The sequence below is a fragment of the Silene latifolia genome, chromosome 3 (assembly GCF_048544455.1).
Source record: "Silene latifolia isolate original U9 population chromosome 3, ASM4854445v1, whole genome shotgun sequence".
NCBI lineage: Eukaryota > Viridiplantae > Streptophyta > Magnoliopsida > Caryophyllales > Caryophyllaceae > Silene > Silene latifolia.
The window spans coordinates 133,188,190-133,214,597 of NC_133528.1; the positions used below are offsets into that span (position 1 = coordinate 133,188,190).

The 26,408-nt window shown below is 36.1% G+C and overlaps 2 protein-coding genes and 1 long non-coding RNA gene across 3 annotated transcripts; 2 read left to right on the forward strand and 1 right to left on the reverse strand.

The window, feature by feature from the left end:
- Positions 1 to 9,866: 9,866 nt before the first annotated feature.
- On the reverse strand, positions 9,867 to 12,621 carry LOC141646306 (pseudo histidine-containing phosphotransfer protein 6). Its single transcript, XM_074454245.1, has 5 exons — positions 12,381 to 12,621; positions 12,093 to 12,223; positions 11,211 to 11,354; positions 10,693 to 10,765; positions 9,867 to 10,213 (listed from the first exon to the last, which is right to left on the reverse strand). The coding sequence occupies exons 1-5, from the start codon at positions 12,447 to 12,449 to the stop codon at positions 10,157 to 10,159; spliced, it is 474 nt and encodes a 157-aa protein (XP_074310346.1). The 5' UTR covers positions 12,450 to 12,621; the 3' UTR covers positions 9,867 to 10,156.
- A 6,079-nt stretch (positions 12,622 to 18,700) lies between these two features.
- On the forward strand, positions 18,701 to 20,439 carry LOC141646308 (uncharacterized). The gene is made up of 2 exons (XR_012545492.1): positions 18,701 to 19,082; positions 20,149 to 20,439. It is a non-coding gene; the product is annotated as an uncharacterized LOC141646308 (long non-coding RNA).
- Positions 20,440 to 24,808: 4,369 nt separating this feature from the next.
- Positions 24,809 to 25,662, forward strand: LOC141649722 (uncharacterized). Its single transcript, XM_074458404.1, has 2 exons — positions 24,809 to 24,976; positions 25,168 to 25,662. The coding sequence occupies exons 1-2, from the start codon at positions 24,809 to 24,811 to the stop codon at positions 25,660 to 25,662; spliced, it is 663 nt and encodes a 220-aa protein (XP_074314505.1).
- Positions 25,663 to 26,408: the final 746 nt, after the last annotated feature.

Here is a 26,408-nt window from a genome sequence, read left to right on the forward strand (position 1 = left end):
GTCATTTTCCCCCCGATATGCCCTTATTTCGAAATAAATAGTTTTTACACGGTTAAAACTATTTTTAAACATTTCGAAACTATCAAAATAAATACTTTTCTTCAAAATATAATAAAATTATATTTCTTTGAATTATTTTTACTTCAAATACGTTAATATTAAATTCAACTTGATTAATAAATTACTTTCGCAATATATTAACGGTCCGAAATTACGGAGTGTTACAATCACCCCTCCTTTTAAAAAGTTTCGCCCTCGAAACTTAGAAGGAGAAATTATAGTAAACAACATCTTAATAATATAGTTATAAGAAAATATAGGTATCTTTTCAATGAAACGGTGATACTCGTTGATCGACAAGAACATCCACATTCATATCAAGATATAAAAATATTTCTACACCAATAAATGAGAAAACCCATTATTGGGACGTCACCAACAACGAGATTAAACACTCATTAATGTTAAAACCATTAAAAATCATATAAGTATTTTCAAAATTTTAGTTTAAAGTTCTATAGTAAGAATACTATCTTTACTAATTATGATTAAATAAGGCTTAGTAACTCGGAAAAAGAGTAAGAAAAGGAATACCTTACGAGAATAATTCAGGATATTTAGCTAACATAGAAGCTTCAGTCTCCCAAGTCTCTTCTTCGACATTTCCACAACGCCAAAGAACACGGACTAGAGGTACAACTTTGCTCCTAAGTTGCTTGTTGGCTTTTTCAAGAATCCGAATTGGCCTTTCTTCAACCGCCAAGTTAGGCTCCAATTCAAGAATCTCTTCTTGGATGATATGGCTAGGGTCACTAATGTACTTCCTCAATTGAGAAACATGGAAGACATTGTGAACCTTGCTCAGATTTGGGGGCAATTCTAAACGGTAAGCAGCAGGACCAATCTTTTCAATCACCCGAAAAGGTCCAATATATTTAGGGCTTAGCTTCCCTTTAACGCCGAACCGTTTCACCCCTTTCATAGGTGACACTTGAAGGAATACTTGATCATCAACCTCAAAAGAAAGTGGTCGACGACGGACATCAGCATATGATTTTTGACGGTCCTGAGCGGCCTTCATCCGCTCCCGAATGATTTTAACTTGTTCAATGGACTCGGTCACCAAATCGGGTCCTAACATTGGAACATTTTGGGTTTGATCCCAACAGACTGGAGTACGGCATTTTCTACCATACAGAGCTTCATATGGTGCCATTTTAATGGAGGCTTGATAGCTATTATTGTAAGAAAATTCAACCAGAGGTAAACATTTCTCCCAAGAAGTTTGGAAATCTAAGGCACAGGCACAAAGAAGATCCTCTAAAGTTTGAATTGTTCTCTCAGTTTGACCATCAGTGGCGGCGTGAAAAGCCGTGCTCATTAATAGTTTACTACCCAAGGCCTCTTGTAAAGCAGTCCAGAAACGAGAACAAAATCGAGGGTCTCGATCTGAAACTATATCTTTAGGAACCCCATGATAGCGCACTATCTCATCCACATAGACACGAGCTAGAACTTCTAAACTCCAGGTCTCTTTGATGGGAATAAACCGAGCACACTTAGTCAATCGGTCCACAACCACCCAAATAGCATTCTTCCCAGTGGAAGTCCTGGGTAAAGCCATCACAAAATCCATGGAAATAGACTCCCATTTCCAAAGAGGAACATCCAAGGGTTGAAGCAAACCCCCGGGCTTTTGATGCTCTATCTTTACTCTCTGGCAGGTGAGGCATTTACTGACATACTCCATAACTTCAATTTTCATCCTAGCCCACCAGAATTGTAATCTCAAATCTTTGTACATTTTGGTACCTCCCGGATGAATGGAGTAAGGAGAGAGGTGTGCTTCATCAGGAAAAACTTCGGGAAATTCACATACTACAGGAATGTTCTCTTTAGGAGGTAGAGAGGAAGAATCAGAAGGAGTCACCATACACAAGAAGGCTTGATGACCCTTTTTCATCGCATTGACAAACTTCATAGCAGAAATTAATTTAGTACCGGTTTGTCTTTTAACCATCTGATAAGACACACGGTGACCTGACGGGCTTGTAAGAATTATTTTCTGGTCTCGACATTCAAATCGAGCATGATAAGTATGTAACCAATCCATGCCCAAAATGACATCAAATTCTTCAAGCGGAAATTGGAAAAGATTTGCTGGAAATATAGATCCCACAATAGAAATAGGGACTTCCGGATAGATTTTTGAACAGGAAAAGACATTACCAGAGGGTAAGGATATAGATGTGCTTTCTTCTTGTGAGGATTCAAGTGATAATTTATTGGAGAGTTTTATTGAAATAAAAGATAAAGAGGCACCCGTATCAAATAGTACCAAACAAGGAACATCAAACATAGAAAATGTACCAATAATGATATCAGGGTGTGCCTCAGCTTCCGCTCGGCTCATGACAAAGATCCGACCCTTCGGCCTCACTGGCCTCACTGGGGCGGCAGGAGTAGTAGGAGCCGTCACCTTCCTCTCCGGGCAAACATTGGCCTTGTGGCCCGGTTTGTTACAAGAAAAACATATGATAGGATCAACAAAGCATTTACCAGGGTGTGCTGGTTTCTTGCAGTTATAGCACACTCGGTCTTTAGTACCTTTATTATCATTAAAAGCTGAATATTGACCACCCCGGTTAGCTTGCACATTAGAAACAAATCTCCTCTTGTTTGAGTCAGAGGGAGAAGAGATGAACCTAGGTGAAGGAGTAAAGGGCCTAGAAGATGGATATAAAGGCCTCTTGCCAAGATTGGAACTAGTTGCACGAGCTTCATTTTCAATCTCTTTCAATGAATTCTCAGCCCACAAAGCATCATTGTAAATTGAAACAAAGCTGGTGGAGTCTCGACGGACCATACTTTTGATTTTAGGAGAGAGCTTTTCAAGATAAAAGAAGGCTTTTTCGTTGTCATCCTTCACCAATCTAGTTGCATAATGACCCAACTCATTGAATTTATCGGTGAAGACCTGAACAGGAAGGCTTCCTTGCTTCAACTCCATGAATCCCTTCAACTTCTGCTGTTTAAGTTCTTGTGGATAGAATCGGGCCTCAACTAACTCCTTGAAACGTTCCCAATCAAATCCCGGTTCAGATGAAACGGTAGGCCCAGTCATGGACCACCATCGATCTGCTTCTCGTACTAGGAAGTGAGAGGCTAGCTTCACTTTATGTTCCTCCTTAACATCATACAGTGTAAAGCTTTTCTCCAACTCCCGAAACCACCCTGTAAGAGCAGTTGGATCAATCTCTCCACCATAAGTGGGAGTGTTGATTCGGGTTAACTGATTAGCCACCCAAGTATAGGTGCCTGGAGTACCCTCAGCAGGCGGAGGAGGAGGAGGAGCTTGTTGATTCTGCTGATTTTGTTGGTTTTGGAGAATTTGAGTAAGAACTAATAAAATAGCATCATCAACTCCTCTTCTTGGCGGAGCCATCTTACAAAAGAGAAAATTAATTAGTACCTAACAATTAGCAATCACAAACAGACTACCACACAAAATCCTAAATCTACCCATCCTACCCATCTCTCAAGTTTATTATTTAAAGGTCAAGTGATTTTAAGTGGGGTGCACAAACGTGCGTCGGGAGCAACAAGCTCTGATACCAATTGTGACACCCTTAAATAACCCGATAATTAAACGCGTAAATTCTACAGAAAAACTGACAGGATATGTTTGTAATTGGTTCAACTAGACAAAGCCTGTAATTTTTAAAACTTTCCTAAACCAACCACAAACATTTCCAACATTCCCAAGAGGAGGGTGCCAAAACCTGCAATGCTAACGAACTAATTTACATGCCATAGCTAACGATAAGAAAATATAATGATGCAACCGAAAGAAAAAGAGGGAGACATATGTCCCTTCAAAATATATATACATAACCAAAAGTTAAAAGGTTTACTACAAAACTAGCCAAACTAGGTCCAAGGTTTCTTATGCTCACTAGCTCGTCTGTGACCCCATCTAAATCTTCAACCTGTCAATCGCATTTTATGCAAACACGAAAGCCACAATTCAGTGGGGAGTAACTTCGAGTCCTCCCAGCCACGAAACGTCATATTTAATGTAACATGTAGTATAACATGTAAACAATTTGATAAACCATTTACTTATCAAGTATTCTAACATGGGAACTCTAAACTGACCAATTTAAACTATCATGTGAAACATATAACAAGTAGTAATCCAAACTTTATCAATTGTAACCGGCTTACATCTCACCTATTACAATTCATAAAGTCACCATACAAAAAAGGGCAATATATCAAAGACAGGCATAAGTTCTTAGTACCGTCAATAGTCACTCTGTAACTCGAGTCTATACCACGAGGTAGGGAAGGTAATCGAACCGGTATCTTGGCTCAGCGGTTAATATTAATAAAACATGGCCAAGACACAACACAACCCTAGCCTAAAATCTGTGCGGACCTAGACATGCGGATACACACCACCGCACCCAAGACCCACAATTTTTCTAAAACAAAGTGAGTACCCTAAGGAGCCCACCAAAGGGTTGGCTAGTACTTAAGCTGACCACTTACTATCAAAATAAGTAACGAGGTCATGCCCCAACTTGGATATAAATCCACTAGTCAGGAACACAAAGGCTATCAAGCAGTGAACATATACTCGTCAGAGACTATAAAGACCTATCTATGACAAACACAACAACCTGCAAGAAGTATTAAATCCCAATTTTCATTTCTAGCAAAATTAACAATATTAAAGGCTTCAGGGAATCTAGGGCCGTTTTTACAATATAAGAAACTACTTAAACCAACTAACTACACATGTGAAATAAAGATATAATGAATGGCCTAAAACAAGAAAAAGGCCGATTTTCCAATTCATATAAAATTTCATCCAACCGAATTTTTACTCGCAACCCCAGCCCTGCGACAGGTACGGGTTAAATTGCGGCTGACCAATCACACAATTGACTGACATCGAATCAGTCAAAGGGACCAAGGCTCAGTTTTCGGCATAATCATCCAACATTACAATTATCGCTATATAATTCATGCTGAGCCTATTCTTTACAATTTCATTTTCTAACCTATACTAACATGTGCAACTACCAATATAAACATAATTTTTACCTTTAACATAATTTTTACTACTAAAATGATTTAATTCAAAAGTGTACTTATTCTAACTATGACATTAATAAACCCGAAATGACAAATATTGCATGGAAAACCACGAAACATGCAACGGACCAACCCGGGCCAGCCGTGGGCCAGCCGTGGGCCTGCCGTGGGCCTGCCGGGCCTGCTGCCGCCACCCCTACACCTCCATTTTTCCGTTTTTGTTCATTTAAACTCCGTTTTAAACCTTACTTAATCGTTCCTAAATTAATATGCTAACTTAAACTAACAAAAGACAAGCATTAGACATGCATGCATCCAAATCTATCATGTGAAAATTTACTACTCAACCAAAAATCACAAAACATACAAAAACAACAAAGAATGTGACGATTATTCGTCGAGTAACTCGAAATATGTTACCTTAAGCTAGAAAATGAGCAATTTAGCACCTTAAAAACCAACCCTAACAAGCAACTAGCCGCTATCTTCGACAATATACGAGTCCCCAAACTCGTCCTCCAATTCTTCACCTAATTAAACAATAAAAACACAATAATAAGTATAAATTACCGAAATTACCGAAATTCGTCTTAAAACAACTTAATGAAAACTGAAATTAAAACATACTAGGTTGTAGATCTCGACGAGAGGATTCCGGAAATATAAATTATGCGAAAATCCGACAAGAAATGAAGAAGTTATGTCGAAAATTAGCTTGAAATTGTATAAGTTTTAATGGTGTTTGGTTTTTGGAAAGATGTTGATGAAGATGAACATAAGAAAAAATCAGAAAAAGAAAGGAAGGGGGAGGGGGAGCCGCGGGTAAGGGAGAAAGGAAAGGAGGGAGACGGGTTTTAGTCGGGATTTTACGAGTCGGGTTTGGCTCGTTTGGATAATAATTAAAACCGTTTGTCAAACGCAAATTCCGACAAGACCAAAGTTCTTAAACACGAGATTACAAGAAAATTGAGTATTCATACGACCCATTTCCAAAATCGTTTGCCCAATTTTCAATAGAATTGTCATTTTCCCCCCGATATGCCCTTATTTCGAAATAAATAGTTTTTACACGGTTAAAACTATTTTTAAACATTTCGAAACTATCAAAATAAATACTTTTCTTCAAAATATAATAAAATTATATTTCTTTGAATTATTTTTACTTCAAATACGTTAATATTAAATTCAACTTGATTAATAAATTACTTTCGCAATATATTAACGGTCCGAAATTACGGGGTGTTACACTCCCTGTGCGGCTGCCCCCCTACCAAACTTACCAGTCTCAGCCTTACTCTTAGTGACTGGGCGGCCGTGACTTTTGGTAGCCTCCCTAAAAAGAAAAAGAGACTCTCCTCCCGAATTCTTGGGGTCCAAAAAGACCTTTGCAACCACCCCTCCTCTAGCTTCCTCATTAACCTCAATGATTCTCTCACCCACGACCTAAACTGTGTCCTTGACTTCGAACACCACTACTGGAAGGATAGGTCCCGCATCAACTGGCTTACTGACGGTGACCGGAAAACTTCCTTTTTCCAGAAATCTGTCACCCTCCGTAGGAGCTTCAACCGTATCCTCTCCCTGACTAATGATGTGGGCATGACCATTTCTGGCCACGACGCCCTCAACAGTCATATAACTCACTATTTTCCCAACTTGTTTACCTCTGGGAAAGATTTCATTCTCTTCACCTCCCCCTCTTGGTCCCCCAACCCCGGGACCCCCTACATCACAACCTTCACGATCCCTTTTGATGAAGAAATTAGATCTGCTCTGTTCTCCCTTGGCTCCAACAAGGCCCCCGGACCCGACGAATTCCATGCGGGTTTCTTTAAAAGATGCTGGGACATCATCAAACCTGACTTCATCCCCTTCATTAAAAATATTTTATCAACCAAATTTGTTCCTCCCTCCATCAACCAAACCATTATCTCCCTCATCCCAAAGATCCCTTCCCCTCAAAAAATCGATCACAAACTTCCGACCCATTAGTCTTTACAACACCACCTACAAGATGATTACAAAAATCATTGTTAGCCGTCTCAAGCCCCACATGCACAACCTTATCTCCCCTAACCAAGGGAGTTCCATCCCTGGGCGAGGGACTGATACAAACTACATCATTGCTTTGGAGATCTCCATTCCATTCATTTCTCAAAGAGTAAATTGGGTTGGTTTGCCCTCAAACTTGACCTTGAAAAGGCCTTTGACAGACTTGAGTGGGAATTTATTAGAACCTGCCTTATCGCGGTTAACATTGACCCCGACATCATTTCCCTTATCATGAGCTGCATTACTACGGTCTCCACTCAGGTAACCCTTAATGGCTCCGCTCTTGACAACTTCCTTCCCTCCCGGGGAATTCGCCAAGGTGACCCCCTTTCTCCCTACATTTTCATTATTTGTATGAGGCTCTCTCTCGCCTCATCCACCAGTCCTGCTGCGATAATGAGTGGACCCCTTACCCCCTCGGGAAAGGTGATGCCTCTTTCTCCCACCTTGTCTTTGCTGATGACATTCTCGTCTTCGGAAGATCTTCTGAGAGAAATCTCTATGCCCTTCAAGATAACCATCCTTTCCTTCTACTCCTCCTCGGGCCAAAAAATAAACTGTCTTAAGAGCAAAATCATCTTCTCCATGCACACCCCCTCCTCGGACGTCCATCTCTTTGAGGAAGCCTTAGGTATCAAAAAAACCAACCACCTTGGCACTTACCTTGGCTATCCTCTTCATGGTAAGAAACCTAAGAGAGCCGATCTCCATTTCATCATTGACAACATTCAAACCAAACTTGCTAATTGGAAATCCCGCTTCCTCTCTAAGGCTGGGAGAATCTGTCTCATCAAATTCACCCTTAATGTTATTCCCAATCACACAATGCAATGCATTCGTCTCCCCTCCTCCATTCTCAATGACATAGACAAAATCACTAGAAGCTTCCTTTGGTCTAGCCACTCTTATAAGAAACTTCATCTCGCCAACTGGGACCTCATTACCCTTCCCCTCTCTCTGGGTGGACTTGGTATTAAGGCTGCAAAACCGCTCAATGATTCTCTTTCCGCTAAGTTGAGCTGGAAAGTCCTCCTTGACAAGTCCTCCCTTGCCGCCAAAGCCTTGCATAGCAAGTACCTCACCCCCGTCCTCGCTCCTTCTCCTATGGCTCCCATATTTGGAAAAATGTGGGAATAGGGTGGAGCTTCCTCAAAAACCACCTCACTTGGTCTATTGGTGATGGTTCCACTATCCGGTTGTGGTATGATCTGTGGTCCAGCTTGGGGCCTCTCCGGGCCGCCATCTCAGGTCCTCTAAGCCTTACCTCCTCTACTGCGAGACTTAGCACCATTATCTTTAATGGTACGTGGTCCTTTGACTCCCTTGACTTTGACCTTCCTGATCATATCACTTAAACCATTCTATCTCTCCCTATTCCCTCCTCTCCTAGATGTGACATCCTCTCCACCTCCCTTACCCCCAAAGGCAAGTTCTCTGTTGGTGAAACCTACCACTATCTCTCGGGGGCCCCCGCCACCCTCTCGCCACCTATCTCCTCCCTTCCCTCTGACTTGTCCTGGCTGTGGGATCTTCATACTCAACCTAGGATTAAAGTCTTTCTTTGGCTCGTGTGGTGGAACAAGCTACCGCACAAAGTCTCCCTCTTTGCCAGAAACATCCTTCCTAACCCGTCTTGCTCTCTTTGTCACAGCCCCTCCATTATCCCCGAGACCTCCCTCCATGTCCTCCGTGATTGTAGCCTTGCCTTTGATACTTGGACCTCCCTTAATGTCCCCCACACTTTCTTCATTCTTGATCTTCATCACTGGATCTTTGAGAACTGTAATTCCCCTTCCCCTAGTTGGAACACCCTCTTCTCCTTTGTCATCTGCGCCTCATTCTGCACCCCCAACCCCCGTCCTTCTCTCTCATTCTGCGCCTCCATTTCCACCCAAGCCTCTACCTGGACCCGAGCCAATGACCGCACCCTCACTGCCCCTTGCACCGGTACCGCCCCCCTTGATGCCTTTAGCTATCCTGTTAGCTGGGCCCTTCCGCCGCTGGGTTGGCACAAAGCCAACGTTGATGCGGCTCTTTCCCCCTCTTCTTGTTTAGCCAGTCTGGGGTGTGTCATTAGAGACTGTTATGGGTCCTGGGTTTTAGGTTGGTCGTTTCGCTTCCCTGGTCGTGACCCTTACCTCTGTGAGGTCCTTGCCATCCGAGAAGGGATTTTACGTTCTAGTGCTCTTGTGAACAATGTCTTGATTGCCTCTGATTGTCTTGATGCCGTTAACTCTATCTTGCAGTCTATTGCCCCTTGTGGCCCCTAACATCATTCTTGAGTGTAGGGCCCTCTTGCAGGACTCACCTCATTTGAAGCTGATTTTTGAGAAGAGAACTGCTAACCGTGTGGCGGATGCTATTGCTCATCACTCCGTCCATGATACTAGTTCCTTCTTAGGTTGTTTTGAGTGGGCTCATGCCCCCTCCTTTGTTGTTGATCTTTGTACTAGTGACTTTGTTTTGGCCTCCGCGCCTCTTTCCCCTGACCCGCCCCCATGATGTACTCTAACTACTTTATTTTCTTTTAATTCAAGTTCCTTCTATCTAAAAAAAAAAAAAATTGGTAACGGTAAGATATGAGAAGACAGTGCAGTATTTATTTTTAGTGGGATTCTGATTTGATCAAAGATCTGAAACATACAAAACAATCAGTCATATAAAATTAACTGCCCATTCATTATGTAAATAACTCCCATCTGCGACAAACATTTAAACTCACAATTACTGATCTTTCATTAAAAACTTCCATGCATGGCATTTCTGCTCTACACATCATCATAACACTTAAATGCTTAATAATACGGAGTAGTAACATAATAATAATAATACTAATACTAATACTAATAATAATAATAATAATAATACAAATATGTTGTATCATTATTATTTGCCTACATAATTTCTTTAACGCATTTATTTCTTTGATCATCACGAACCCTATTTCTGAAACCCTCAAGGAGCTAATAAAATTTTCGACGAAACTAATGTTGTTGATACTTCAATTGTGTTGCACTGGATATCTCACTCCTGCTGCAAGTACTCTTTGTTGCTCTATCTGCATTTTCATTTAATTAATTACACAAATTAACACAATTAAAAAAAATCAAATGAAAATTATCAAAACATACATATAAAGCCAATCGAGTATTTTATAGTTTAAGTTATGTAAGGAGAAAAATCGACTGCAACTTATAGTAACACAACTTTTACAAATTATAGCGCATTGAAAACATGCAGTCAAATTGGAAGAAAAAATAGAAAAATGAAATGAGTATTATTATGAAAACATGCAGTCAAGTGGACAAAAATATATTTATAGTTATTTGATATTTTTATTACAATAAAATTTAAAATTTCCTGGTCATTTGATCCAAGTATCCGTTCAATTTCATATTTTAAAAAAGGTATTTTTTTTCCAATATGTTAGTAGGGAGTAATATGGAATGAAACTCTTAAAAAAGGTCTTATTTGGGATTTTTTCATTGCAAATACTTCTATTAAATAAATACATGGAGTCCGGGGAGGACGACTTACTTGGAAAAACTCGTGCAATTTGTTCTTAAGGTAGCAATACTCATGCTCCAAAAGCTCTAATGCCCTCAAACACCTACATAATTAAGATAAGACAAACAAATTATAGGATTAATAATCGTGCTACTACTTAATTAACTACTGACATATTATAACTTTATAATACCTAGTTCATGCGGATGTTAAAAGTAATAGAGGTATGGCCTTAAAAGTCGCAAACAATAATACAAGCATGAGTAAAAAATTTAAATAATAGAGATTAAGTATTGTTTGAGTCACTATTGCGATATATATCCATTTCCGCAGTAGCTATTATATAAGACTGTTGTATACTACACGTTACTACATAATGTTTCTTTTGTATGTTAGATACCCCATTGATTGATATGTACGGAGTATATGAGTATTTAACGAATTAAAAAGCCGTCTTATATCTCAAGGTCACATATTAGAAAAAACCGATTAGTTGATACTCGTATTTCGGTATTTTGGTAAAGCAATGAATAAGAAAGGAAAATTACCCAGCACGGTTATTTTGGTCAGAAGCAGCACGAAAGGCAACGCAAACATTTCTGACCCTTTTAGCACCAATGCTCGAACTGCTCCCCATGAACTGATTCAAATGCATTCCTATCTTCTTGTAGTCCGAAAACTCCCTATCCATCCTTCATGTTCATGTCACACAATTTTAATTAATAACACTACTAATAAAAGTCAAACCTTCGTAAAATTTCATGAAAAAATTTGTGATTACTATAAAAAAAAAATAAAAAAATGGATTTAAATTTATGAGCTAATTAAATGGATTTAATTTTTTTGCATTTAGTCGTATAATCTATAAATGTCTTGGAAGAGTAAGATGGACCATTGGAATTGCATTATGACCCCCCTTGCTAATATTTTGATATCTTATGAGTTTGAGAGAACAATGGTTTAATGTCTTGATAACGAGAGTTAGCGGTTTAACGTACTCTTTTAATTTAATTTGAAATGACACGAAATTATTACTTATAAAAAGTCGTACTCTTAATACCTAAAATTAGATAAAACGACAATACATTATATGAAAATCATTACGAAATATTAGTTTTTAAATTATGGAGTATGTAATAATTAGGAAATCTATGTATTTTTTCTCAATATTCAAGAGAATATTTAAACAATCATGACAATTGTAAAATGTAAATTAATAGCTAGGTTGAGACCACTATTAATCAATAATTGGGCAAATCATTTAGAAATAAAGATTTATACATAATGATCAACCTTGGTTTTAAATTCAACAAAACCCTAATCAAGAATTCAATAATTAAAATGACTTTTAATCAACTAGCTAGGTTACTTTAAAATTATAAATCAAAAGGTTGGTATTAACTTGAGAGATAAAGAGTAGTATAAATTACAAGTATGCTCGGAGATTGCGAAGGAGCTTCTCGGATTCATGGAAGTAAATGTTGACAACCTCGGACACGAAATTTGGAGAGCTCTCATCCTCTAGTTGTTGTAGTTGTAAGAATTGTTCATCCAACACCCCCTACACATTTTCACATTCATAAATTACAACATAAATTTACATCATTCTATCGAAAATGAGGCGCAAAAATAATACGGAATACTAATACTAATATTACTATTTGATGCTAACAGAATTTGAACATTTTACAAAATCGTATAAGAAAATTAAAACATACTTGGTGGAAGAGAAGGCCGAGCAAGCGATTCATATCGGCACGCAGCTGTTGAGCGGCCAGGCCAAGCATCCACAAAGGAAGACCCGTTTTGATAGATATGGTAAGAATAAGTAAGCTTTAAGGTTTAAATAGAATGGAGTAATATTTGATGGTTTACTAATTTAGGTATGGTTTTCAGGTGTCTTTCTAAGTGTCCTTAAAGAGTTGGGTATGTTGGTGTGGAAGATAAGCGGGAAGAGTTAAGGGGTTTTTAAAGAGTGGGCCAAATGGAATTAAATTATTTTAGCTTTTTTTTTTGTATGTCAGATTTATATTTTAGGAGTATTTATTGGTTTTGTTTGTGTAATGGACTATGTCAGTAAATGTGTTTAAAGCTTTAATTAAGGGTGGTTCAATTTTTCAACTAATGGAAATGTTTGAACTACTTTAAGTACTATCGTAATAACTAATAAGTAATGACAACTATTCTTTCATTGGTTTATTTTGGTGGAATATGCACATCCCCTATTTACTAAATGAATAGGCGGAACTCCAACTTTTCCCGCCTAAAACATATTTCCTAAAATAGTGCTTGGTATTTTTAACATATATTATATGTATGGACATGATAGGTTATAAATGTACATAATCTTTTGTGTTTAAATATTTATAACTTTCAATATTTCACATTATGCAGAAATTTATCTCCGATCATTCTATGATAAAAAAAATCCCTTTTTTTTTAAAGAACTTTACGATAAAAATTCATTGACTTTTTATGATAAAAAGTTGCTGCTAAAAAATATGTTATTAGTAAATATTTGTTAAAAATTTATTGACATTTTATGATAAAAAGTTGCTGCTAAAAAATATGTTATTAGTAAATATTTGTTAAAAATTTATTGACTTTTTATGATAAAAAGTTACGGCTAAAAAATATGTTATTAGTAAATATTTGTAAATTAACATCATTAATTTCTCGATAAAAAAACAAAAAAAAAGCTTTCAGAAAATACTCATTTCATTACTTATTACGATTTAAATTTTTATTTCTCTAATCAAAATACAATGAGTTGCTAGAAACATGAAAAATAAATGAAATTCTATAGATACCGTGCTTACATTGCACGGGGTCTATACTAGTTCAATAACAATTTGTAGTTTGAGACTGTTTTATAGTGTAAGACGGTTAATTTATATATAAAATTATTCATTAATTAATAGTAAAGAAATGAGTTTTAATTAATAAAAGAACCATCTCGGTGTAAAAGGAGCTTATTCAATAATTTGTGTTTAGGTAAATGTTTTTTTTTTCAGAGTTAGGATACTAATCCGTCTTATTCCTTGAATGCCAACATTGTTTTATTATATATGAGAAATATTTCAATGGAATGTTTCAGTTCCACAAAACAGGGGGAAGTATCATGTATAATGATTGACGATGTAATTGTTATACTACCTCAAATAACTAATTATGTAGGTTAATTTCACGATTTAAATACTAGTATCATTTATAATGATCGAAAATTTTTACCATTTTGTTATTCATGTATGATTCGTTTTTGGATTAGGAAGTGGAAGTTAACCGTCACTTCTGGTGTCAGTTTTCAGGCCAGTTAATTTCAAAAAGGGAATAATACCCATCTTAAAACTGTAACTATGAGCGGGCTGGTGGCGATTGACTGAATGTTTAGGCACTAAAATCGCCACTCGCAATGACAGTCCGCATTAAAAAAAAGTCTTAACTTGATCTAACATTGTATTCAATTAATGCAAAACCGCCTCTAGGTGCAGGTTCATTAGACCATCCCCAAGCAGAAGTCGCGCTAATTAGGTCGCGACCCAATTTTACTCTTAATTCCAATTTATTTATTTTGACCTACTTTCACCCTCCCAAGCAGAAGGTCACGACCTAGGTCATCAACCCAATCATTTTTCACTTTCTAACCAATTACATGCATCTCTCCACATTATATCACATTTTCATATATATATTTTTTTATTAATTATTAATATTGTCAACCAATCACATATCTCCACATATAAGGTCATGAGTTGGGTCAACTTGCTCCACCAAAGGTTACAAATTGACTTCTTCTCCCCAAAGGTCACCATAATTTTCTAGTTAAATGGTGATTAGTGTGACCAAGTAAGGTCATGACCTAGCAATTGACCTTACTTGGGCAAGATCTTACATAAATAAACCCTGTAATGAGAAATACTTTTATTTCCGACCTAACTTGCTAAATATTATGTCTCTCTTAAAACGACAATATTCATCTTAGGAAAAAAAACAGCCCTAGGTCAAATATGTTCACACTTGTTGTTTGTCCTGTTAGAAAAGTGGTATTGTATTTGACTCCGTCTTTCATTATAGACGGACAGTGCCCGTCTATAATGAGAATTTGTGTATATATAAATCGTTTGTTAGTCCTAGGCATAATATTTTTATCTCATCTACCATACTTGAGTCGTTTGTGATCCGTTTTAAAATTGACGAATATTATGGTTTTAAACAAGAATTTGTGTTAGCTAAATTGTTTTTTTTTTTTTTTTGTAATCGCATTTTGAAAAAATATTTTTTTTAACCATATCACGCAGGAATTAAAATAAAAATAAAAATCAATAAGCCGGCTTTGAAACACAAAATCTCATTTGTGACGGCACGTATCCGTCACTTTGAAGTGACGGATACCATTTTTTCTCACAAATGACCAAATAGAGGAGAGATGGAAGTACATGGGGGTGCCACACCTTGTCCCCCCTATTCGTTTTGTGAGTGGCATTATCCGTTACTTGCTCCAACCCGTATTCAGCAAGACTAATTGGCTTTGAAATAGGTGAAACAAGAAAACTGGTAAAAAAAAGTAGAAAAGGATGGAAGGAGGGACCAAAAGAGCAAGCACCGAGGTAAATGTGGGGCATAAACAAGACCAAACGTAGTTGACTACAGTGACAGTAAACAAAAATGTACAGTTCATAAACCACCCAGAGTATGTAGCAGCACAGAAAGTTGATTGCAGTAATTAGTGAGCAGTGAATACAACGCCGCACTTGTGCAGAGAATGTACCACCACGCGTATTTTACCGAAATGCGGGCCATTGTTAAATTAATCTGTCATCACATTCCTATTTTTCGACTTTTCATTTCGTAGGTAGTAAAAAGTTGGAGTGTTACATAACAGTAAAATTTAGCACCCGAAATAGTAGGCATAAATGCGTAACTGTCAGTCTGTCATATTCTTGTATTTTGTCTATTGTCTCGTTTTCTTTGGTTTTTATGGGGTTCTAGTTTTGGAGTTTTAGTTTGATGTGTGTCTTTTTAGTTTGTCATTCATATGGATTAGACTTGGCAATGACAAATGCCAAATTGGGTTTTAGGTTGAATTAAAGGGGACAAACTAATACCAAATTGGTAAAAAAGTGAAAGCAGGGGCGAAGCTAAAGAGTAGCAAAGGGTAGCCCCTGCTACCCCAAACCCAGAAAAATTAATGAAGAAGAAGATATTCTGCTACCCCGTCTCACAGTTAATAAATAATAAATAAATAACAAGACCATGTTGTTCATATCAATCTGATTGGGTGTAGTGGTTAAGGCTTCAATCTAACTTCCAAGAGCATAGGTGTTCGACTCCTGGTAGCAGCGTTTTTTTTTAAATGTTTTGTTTTATCTAGCTTATTTATTTTTCTTTCTCCAAATTTCACAAATTTATTTCTTTAACATTTATTCCTAATTTACTTATCTAGCTTAATCTATGCTTGTCTTGCCACTCGACTTTTAATATATTTAGTTGTTTATTTATTTTTCTTTCTCCTAATTTCACTAATTTACTTCTTTAACATTTATTCCTAATTTACTTCTTTCACATTTATTTTGATCGCTTTTCATTTTATAAGTTTGATGTATATCTTTTTCCTAGTTCATTTCTTTTTCCCATGATTTTGTGTTTCTTTTTAACTTTTAAAGTGAAAATATGACAAAAAAAAAATCAGTTTGTTAAATGCATTTGAAAACATACAAAATTTGACAATGATATAATACAATCATATTAAATGAAATCTCGTATGTTAGTTATACTTGATGGTCAAACAACTTATTCACGCAAAATATTTTGTTAGAAGTGGTAACATCCTAAGACGTGAGAAATAATCAACACACCATAGTCATAGCTGCAAAATTTTTTATCGGATCCTCAAAATGAAAAATATGATTAATATGGAATTTATGGATAAAAACACAAGCCATTTGATAAAAATCCATTTTCTTAATTTTACCCGTCTTTTAGCAGATTTATTTTGTACAACAACTTCGCTACCCCATATTTTAGATCCTGGATTCGCCCCTGAGTGAAAGGCAGTGACAAATTGGCCAAAAATGCTACTTAATGTTTTCATTTTCATTTCGTCCAAGTAAAGAGGACAAAATCACCTTTGTCCGCGTAGCAAGTCCAACTTGAAAATTTCAAGCCAAACGCATCCTGCAAAATTTCAACTATACGTAAGCCAAAATTCGTGGTGATACGACCCTGGCCAAATTTGAGCTAAAAATTCGTGGTGATACGACCCAAGTCAACCTTACTCATTTGTATATAACACCATGTACAGCTGTAATTATTTAGATTCATTAATACAATTCCCAAATTTTATTTACCTACTCTCTCAACAATTCTTTCTCTCTCTAATCTGTTACAATTCAGTTACAACCCATTCATTCTTCAAGTTTGATTGATCTTCATCAATGGAGGGTTTCATCTCCATGAACTCTTTCAAATAAGGTGGGCAATTTGAGTCAGGATTTTATGATTAGAGTCTCGTTGATTTGTACTTCCCTTGTCCCGATCAATAGTTATCATTATATTGTTCATTTATAGCCCATGTGTAAATGGGAGATTTGTACTCCCCTGTCACGATTAATAGTTATCACTTGTGATACGGAGTATTAATAATGGATACATTAGATCGAGGATAGTTATAATATACGGAGATCGAGGATAGTTATAATATACGGAGTACTACTGCCGTTTGATATACGAGTATTATAGAGTACTCTATAATGTTTGATATACGAGTATTATAGAGTACTCTATAATATAGTGTACATGATATTACTTGTATTTTCAATAGCTCCAAATTACGGGAGAAATGAACTAGCGTGCACTGTGAATGGTCCATTTTAGTAACAGTTTTAGTAAGCACGTCGATTGTTGATTTAAAATGTTGTCTAGCTAGCTGCGTTTGGTCTAAATATTTGGTGGCATTGTCAGACTGATATAAGTATTACGGAGTAAGGCGCTAACTTTTAGGTCCACTTTTACAATTACGGGCAAATAACTTAGTCCAACGACATCTCAAACGAGGAAAACTATACATTAGGGAATACTATATAATTGTATTTTAGACCAAATGCATCGTTGGACTATTTTATTTATTGTTCTTTCTAGCCAAAAATAAAAAAGAAAATACTTGGTATAACTTTATTACAAATCGTTATATGTCTCCATTCCACAAACTGATTAGCAAAACCAATATTTGGTCTTAAAAGAGCTAAATTCAGATTGAAATTTTTTAGAGCGAATTAAAAAAAATAGTGAGACAGAAAAATTATATTTGTATTAAAAAACAATTTATATTATTATTGTTTTTAACGACCTTCCCTACGAACCCTACACGTAGCTCCACTATATGAACTCCATTAAATCAATCAAATATATTATTCCTGGATGAATTAGGCCCTGTTCTTTTGGAATGAAACTGATTTAAACTAAACTGAGCTTATAGGATCTGAACTGAACTGAACTGAACTTATAGGATTTGAACTAAACTTTTAAGATCTGAACTGAACTTATAAGATCTGAAGTGAACTGAACTGGACTTATAGGACCTGAACTGAACTTATAAGATCTAAACTGAACTGAACTTATAAGATCTGATCTGAACTGAACTTATAGGATCTGAACTAAACTTATATGATCTGAACTGAACTGAACTAAACTTATAGGATCTGAAGTGAACTTCAATTAAGTAATGTATAGGATCTGAACTGAACTAAATTGAACTTATGGGATTTAAACTGAACTTATAAGATCTAAACTGAACTGAACTGAAATTATAGGATCTGAACTGAACTTATTGGATCTGAACTGAACTGAACTAAACTTATAGGATCTGGAGTGCACTTAAATTAAGTGACTTTAAGTTCAAAAGAAAAGGGCCTTACTACTTCAGCTCCTAATCTCACTACTACAAAAATGGCCAAAGGAACTACTAATGACAAACCGGTTTGGTTTTCTAACTGGTCTCTTAATATTAGAAACCGTTAATTTTTTAAAACCGGTCTCATAGATTTGGAAATAATAAACCGATTTTGTTTTTAAACCGGTCTCTTAATATAAGAAACCATTGATCTGAAAGAACCGGTCTCATAGAATCGGGAATAACAAACCTGTTCCCACTAAACCCGGTCTCTTAACTTTTTTGATATACGTATTAATTATTAATTAAGCCCTAAAAACATCTCCACCACTTCCAAAATAAAAAAAAACAAAGAAGGAAAACACAACTGCTTTAGTGCCGCCGTTGTTTTCTTCGGCCGTCAGTTTAGCTACTCACACCGCCAAGTCTGCATCACCATTGAAGTATTTCTCGATCGTCTATTCGTCTCCTACTTGAATCACCAGCGATGACCGTAGCGATCTCGACGCCATCGCACATCTACCTCTCTTAGGTTTGATTGTTTTCTTCTCTATGTGAATCACAATTATTCTTGCTACTTTGAAGTTTGAATTTGTGTGTGAGTATATATAGTCAGTTTACTGCTCATAAACAATTGGTGAAATTACTGATTTTGATTAATTATTTCCGATCCTATTTTTGTTTGTTCAAATTCAATTTAAAAGGTTAATTGATTTCATCTCCGCTAAACTATTTAAATTTCAAGTCCTTTTAAGGTGTATATATTATTGTGTGCGGTGTAGTATGTGTAGAATTATTTTTGCAATACTGCTTAATTGTTTCTTAGTCATTGATCAGTTGTTCAAAAGTTGAAGCAAAATTTGATCGGGTTGCAGAGTAATTTCTGTTGATTTGCTTGATTGTAATGGGATAATGGCTGGTAATGGTCAAAACGAATTTTAATACGGCTGATTTTTTAATGAAAGCTTATATCCACTCACAAAAATAATGGTTTATAGGTTGTCAATTGCGGTTTCAGAATTTAAACTAGGACGAGATGTGTAGTATATGGTAGTTTGATCTAGAGTAGCATAACAAATTACTTTAGATAATCTATATCATAATTTAAACTAGGATGAGATGTGTAGTATATGGTAGGCTAAATTGCAATATTGGATGTGCAAGATGACTTGTTTAGTTATTGGAATGTTGCTACAACTCAAATTTGAGTTGTCAAAGATAGCGATTGCTTTTTTACCCGTCTGAGATGTTACTTTTGAATATTAAAATTGGTTAGAGAAGGGACATGAGCATGTTATGGCTTACTGCCACATAAAGAATACATAAATTTCAAGTGCGTATGAAACACTTTGCCAGCATCAATCAGCGAATCGATTCTTTTGTATGTATTGCCTACATCTCATGCGTGAAAGGCCTTGATTCATCATATATGCTGTGATTATGGTAATCATCTTGATGCCATCATTATACATTTCTATTTTTGAATAATTGTGAGATTTGTACTGATTTATAACAAGTACGACTTTTAATTGCTGAATAATGTTTTTGTTTGTCAAGTTATCAGTTTGGTAGCTAATTTTGAGATTGTTCATTTGTAGTTGGTTATGCGGTGAAGATGAAAAGATTGAAGACGATGAAAGGCGATCATAATATATGGATGTTGGTGAAAGCTTAATTGGATTGTAGTCATTGTTAGAACTTCTCTTTTTCACCTCGAGTTTTCTTTGACTTCCTTTGTAGTTGATAATTTTTTTAGAAGGGAGGCTTTATTTTTTAGAACATCAAAAGGAATTGTAGTTTTGGAGTAGTAATGATTGGGATATTTGGGTGATATGTATTGAATTTTTTTGTTGATGGTATAAATTAATAGATGAGCATTATTAATATTATTATTGTCTCAGAACAACAATAATAAGTTGCAGGTGAAACAATGTATCAATGGGCATATTTGTGTATGTAGCATGATAATGACAATAGTGAAATCAGTGTATAGCAAGCAAGGCGGTTTTCTTAATTAGGTGAAAGCTAAAGAGACCTGTTCCGTTGAAAAACTGGTCTCTAATGTTAATAAAAGAGACCGGTTTTAACCGACATGTGGTCTTTTAAATTCAAAGAAAATAGACCAGTTATTGGTAGTGACTGGTCTTCTACATACAAAGCAAAGAGACCGGTTATTTTCTATAACAGGACTCCTAAGAATTAACAAAGAAACCGGCTTGTTAACCGGTCTCTTAGGCTAAGACACCTGTGAGATATAGACCGGTTATAACCCGGTTTCTTAGGCCATTTATAACCGGTTTCTTATACATTTTTTGTAGTAGTGTCTCCCTAGTAATAATGCAGCAATTTTGGGTACGACCGTCTTATTCATGTAATTGACAAAAAGTGACACTTTTAATGAGTAGTAATCATTTTATATTAAAAAGTGACCACTTTTATAAAAATAATCATTTTATTATAGCAATAAAAGTATTCGTAAAATTATTATTTATTTTTTGGTCGCACCTGCGGCAGTGTTAGAGTAGAATTTGTGGTAATAATGATGTCAAAAAACAATGTTCTCATCCATCTGGACGGCAAGTGATGATGTAAACTAATTAATAATTAGGCAATAATAAATAAAAAGATTAAAAATTGATTTGTTGAAAGTGATAATAATGATCGTGACTTTATGCAAATGATGAACAACTTTAATATTGTTTCTTGAACAAGATGCACAAAACCCTAAGCTAGTTAGTGTCAAATGTAAATGATGGGTGTAAATACGCACTATGTCTTTTATTACATTTAGGAAGCATGCATGTAAATTGGTTATTTGTTTAGTAAAATAATTTCAGAGTTGTGGCTCATTTTGAAAGCATGCTTAACTTTCAAGTCTTTCTTCACTTTCATCGGCAACCTTACTTCGCAGTTCGCACTCTTTAGACTACAATGCACTACCTCTTCTTTTGGACTAAAACGGATTTGAACTAAATTTATAGGATATGAACTGAACTGAATTGAACTTATAGAATCTGAACAAATCTTATAGGATCTAAACTGAACTGCACTTATAGGATCTGAACTGAACTGAACTTATTGGATCTGAACTAAACTTATACGATCTAAACTGAACTTACACTATCCGAATTGAAATTAACTTAAATTAATTTAACTTAAATATTATTATTATTATTATTATTATTATTATTGTATTTTTAGTGTTTTTGATAATTACTACCTACTATAATCTTACTTTTGACAACTACTACCAAAGAAATTTTGGGTTAAAAACTAGAGTTTTTTTTGTCAAACACAACCTTTAAAAAACTTTTTTTTTCCAAACACCACCTTTAATTTTTTTTTTGTAAAACACAACCTTTAATAATTTTTTTTTTTTTTGTAAAACACGACATTTTGGCAAGAGTTTAACCACCTTGCAATAGGATGACTTTAAGTCGATATTTGAGGTAGCAAACGAGTTCGATTTGAGGTGTTCTTAGACTTTTTAGAAAGGTGGTAGTACAAGCTTTCCAGGGATTACCAATACGGTGGTGATATGTGGGCTTATGTGGGGTTTATTGGTGTGTAAAGTAAGGCTGGTCAAGGAGTGAATTGGAGATACAAACAAATCAGAAAAACACCAATTCACTCATTGACCAACCTTACTTTACACAGCAATAGACCCCACATAAGTCCACCTATCACCACCGTATTGATAATGTCTAGAAAGCTTATACTCCCACCTTTCCAACGAGTCTAAAAACATCTCAAACCGACCTCGTTTGCTATCCCAAACATCGACTGAAAGTCACCTCATTGCAAGTGTTCAAGCTCTAGCCAAAATGTCGTGTTTAACAAAAATTTTTTTATTAAAGGTTGTGTTTCACAAACTTTTTTTTAAAGGTGATGTTTGGAAAAAAAAAGTTTTTTAAAGGTTGTATTTGACAAAAAAACCCTAAAAACTACTGCCATTTTAATTGGTTCGGGTTGATAACACTAGTACACTACCTAATCCTAAAAAAACCGAAACGTTGATGTGAAGAGACCATTTTGCCCGCTTATTTAACCTAACCCTCTATTACTTACCTCACTCTTCATCTTACCCCATCTCACAAACACAAATTATCATCTGGTGAATCTTAATTTGAGGAAAAATCACCTTCACTTTTCATCAAATCTACTCCAAAAAAAAAAAAAATACTTCATTTGAATCACATACAATTATTAACCCTTTTACCCAGATTATCGATCCTTTTCACCTTGATACTTGCATATTTCCTTTACAGGCGCGTTATTCTTGTTTACTGAAATTTACTTACTTTATTATTATTCTTTAGTTGTTTATATAAAATTTAGGGTTATTGGTAACAATTTAAAATTGATTTTGATTGTCGTGCCTAATAGTTTATTGAAAAGCAGCAAGGAGTATTACTTTAACCCTAATTTTGGAATTTTAAATTGATATAGAAATTTACAGCTTTCTTAATTAGTTAATCTTAAAGTTTGTATGATTGATTTATTGTAATGGGTGTTATCTATATAGGATGAAGAATCCTTTTAAAATTGATGTCATGCTTCATTGTGGTAGTCGTTTTCAATATATTAATGGGAGAAGTCAGTATACTGGTGGAGTAGTTGTACTTCTTAGTGATATTTGGAGTAACAAACTGAGTTATTACATGGTAGTGACTAAAGCAAAAAAGGTAGCGGGGCATGATGTAAGTGTGTTTATATGGTTCAGAAAGCATGGGTTGACTATGGGTCTTGGTAGGACTATTGTACTTGGTGATATGGATATGGTTGATGTTTTAAACTCCAGGGATAAGGATAATAGAGTAGACTTTCTATGTTACCACAAAAGTTATACCCTTTGCAAATGTCTCAATTCCTAATAGCAGTAGTCATACCACAACCTCAAAAATTGGGCAGGCCACAAAGCCAAAGCCTAAAGTGAAGCCCATTCCTACAACACCCTTAAGAAAAAGCCCAAGACATAAACAACCCACTCCTTTTGAGGACTCTTTGGTGAGTAAACCCCTGAACATACAACCATTGTAGACTATTTTGCCACCTTCAAATCTGCCACCTTCAAAATTACCAATTAGAAGAGCCGGTGTAAAACAGGGGAAGGGCAAAGAGGTTGGTGTGCAAGAAGGGAAGGGCAAAGAGACTGAGGTGGGTGGATCTGTGCCAGGTTAATTTAAACTGTTGAAGGTGGATCTATTGAGACTGAGGTGGAGGCTGAGGTGGGTGGATCTGTGGTAGGTGAAGTTGTTTTAGGTAAGGGGAAAGGTAAAAAGACAACAGTGTCTAAGAATGGTAAAAAGAAAAGTGTGAATAAGAAGGGTACAAAAAAAAACAGTGAGATTAGTGAAAAGAAAGGGAAAGAAGAAGGAATTACAGAATAAGAGGAAGAGTGTAGTAGAGGAAGAACAGTTGGAGGAAGATTTTGATGTAAGTGAAGAGTTTGACATTGAAGTTTCAGATTTTGAGGTAGATGAAGAAGACTTGGTAGCTAAGGATGTGTTTGAAGTTGAAGTAGAGAAGGGAAATGGTAAAGATTTTGTGGCAGAACTAGAGTAGGAGGAAGGTGAATCTGATGAATTGAGAAGTCTAAATGGTTCAGAAGATGAGGGAGATGGATACAATATTTTCAACCCTGACACTGATTTGAAAAGAAAGGTTCAGCTGGATGTTGGTTTGAAGTTCTCTACAGTTGAGGTATTAAGGCAAGCTTTAAGGGTACATGTCATAGAGAACAGGTATGATTACTAATTTTTACACAATGGTAGTAAAAAATTAACAACATACTGCAGATACAAATGTAAGTGTGAGTGGGATAAAATCAGGGCTAAGATCAGGTGTGTTTGCAAACAATTCTTGTGTCCATTTAGAATTTATGTTACTAAAAAGAGTTCAAAAGATTATATTGTTATTAGAACAATGAATTTAAATCATTCTTGCTCTTCTAATGGATACAATAAGAAATTGTCCTCCCAATATTTAGCTGAAAAATATTTAGAGGAATGGAGGGAGAATCCTACTTGGTTGTTAAGTATTTTTGTGAAGCGTGTTTATAGGGATATGAGGATAAATATCAGCTATTCACAAGTTTGGTTAGCTAGGGCAAGAGCAAAATTAATGATTTATGGTGATGAGGATGATGAATATGGTAGAATTTGGGAGTCTGCAGCTGCATAGATTAAGTATAACCCAGGCTCAACAGCCATTGTTGTTGTTGACAGTGTTAAGAATCCACCCCAACTTTTCCAAAGAATGTATGTGTGTTTGAAGGCTTGTAAGGTTGGGTTTCTGGCTGGTTGTAGACCATTTATTGGTATTGATGGATGCCATCTAAAAGGGGCTTACCTAGGCATGTGTTTGGTAGCAGTTGTCATGGATGCCAATAACAACCTATATCCAGTTGCATGGGCTGTTGTAGAGGTTGAAAATAGAGCTACTTGGACTTGGTTTTTGGCCCTTCCTATGGAAGATTTAGAGAAGGAGGATGGTCAAGGGTTAACAATAATGTCTGATTGAAAAAAGGTTAATAATCAATTCTTATTTTTATTTGTTCTCATATGTTATAACATGTCATTTTGAAGGTTGTAACATGTACTGTCATTTGATGTCAGGGTCTTGTGGAGGCTTTCAATACTGTCACTTCGAAGGATGAGATCAGATTTTGTGTAAGGCATATTTGGGCAAATTTCAAGCTACAGTTTAGTGGCCCAGATTATAAGGAACCCTTCTGGAAGGCTGCCAAATCCACTTCCTTGGCAGAGTTCAATAGGGAATTGGAGGGAATCAAATTTCTAAGCCCAAAAGCCCATGAATACCTGGCCTCAATTCCTGCAAAGCATTGGTCAAGACATGCCTTCTCCACCACAAGTAAGACCAACTTTTTATTGAACAATATGTGTGAGTCTTTCAATGCTGTCTTGAAAGAAGCAAGAGATAAGCCTATAATAACCCTAATGGAATGGATAAGAAGATATGTTATGAAGAGGCACTATGACAAAAGAGTTGGGGTTGTTGGCTATGAGGGAACAGTCATGCCATTTGTGACTAAGTACCTAAAGTGGGCTGATAATAAGGCAAGGTTGTGTAGCTTTATGTCCATTCAATAAGTGGTGAGTATGAGGTAACTCATAGGGGAGTTCAAAAAGCAGTTCACTTGGGTAACAGAACATGCTCTTGCAAGACTTGGGAGCTCACTGGTTTGCCATGTCCACATGCCATTGTGTGCATTAATGAGGAAATAGAGGAAGTGGTGGACTATGTTGATGAGGCTTATACAAAAGCCACATATATCAGGTGTTTTAAATATGCCATAAGAGCTATGCCTGGTTACTAGTGTAATACTACGGATTTATGAGTCTTTGAGTACTCTATCGAGTAGGCCTTACTCTGTCGAGTAAGGGTGAGATGCAGTTTAAAATAGTTTCTGACCTGTTGGGTACTCGATCGAGTAACGTAGATACTCGATCGAGTAAGGGGGCACTCGATCGAGTACCTCAGCTACTCGATCGAGTAGCCGGTTTACGGGGGTTGATTTGTCGGGTTTTGTTAATAATCCGATTAAGTATATAATAACTTCCGTCACTTTTCTTTAAACAATTTTAAAACCTAATTACTTTCAAAGAGAAAAATCAAACTACGTTCTTCGCATCAATCGCATTGTTGGCAAATCCCGGAGCTTGGAAGGTCGGATTTTACCTTTCTTTATACCGTTGTAATCCTTGCGTCGAGGGTAAGATCTATGTACCGTTTTTATAGTATTTCATTAAAGTTGGTTAAACCCTAGTGTTGGGATTTGGGGGTTTTGTTGTATTTTATGATTGGTAGTGATTATATGTTTGTATGTTAGGAGGAG

Coding starts and splice junctions, on each gene's coding strand:
- LOC141649722 (XM_074458404.1), top strand. CDS start 24,809: ATGTATGTGTGTTTGAAGGCTTGTAAGGTTGGGTTTCTGGCTGGTTGT. Junction 24,977..25,167: donor TTGCATGGGCTGTTGTAGAG/GTTGAAAATAGA, acceptor ATTTGATGTCAG/GGTCTTGTGGAGGCTTTCAA.
- LOC141646306 (XM_074454245.1), bottom strand. CDS start 12,449: ATGCTTGGCCTGGCCGCTCAACAGCTGCGTGCCGATATGAATCGCTTG. Junction 11,355..12,092: donor CGCAATCTCCGAGCATACTT/GTAATTTATACT, acceptor ATGAACATGAAG/GATGGATAGGGAGTTTTCGG. Junction 10,766..11,210: donor GACCAAAATAACCGTGCTGG/GTAATTTTCCTT, acceptor TTAATTATGTAG/GTGTTTGAGGGCATTAGAGC.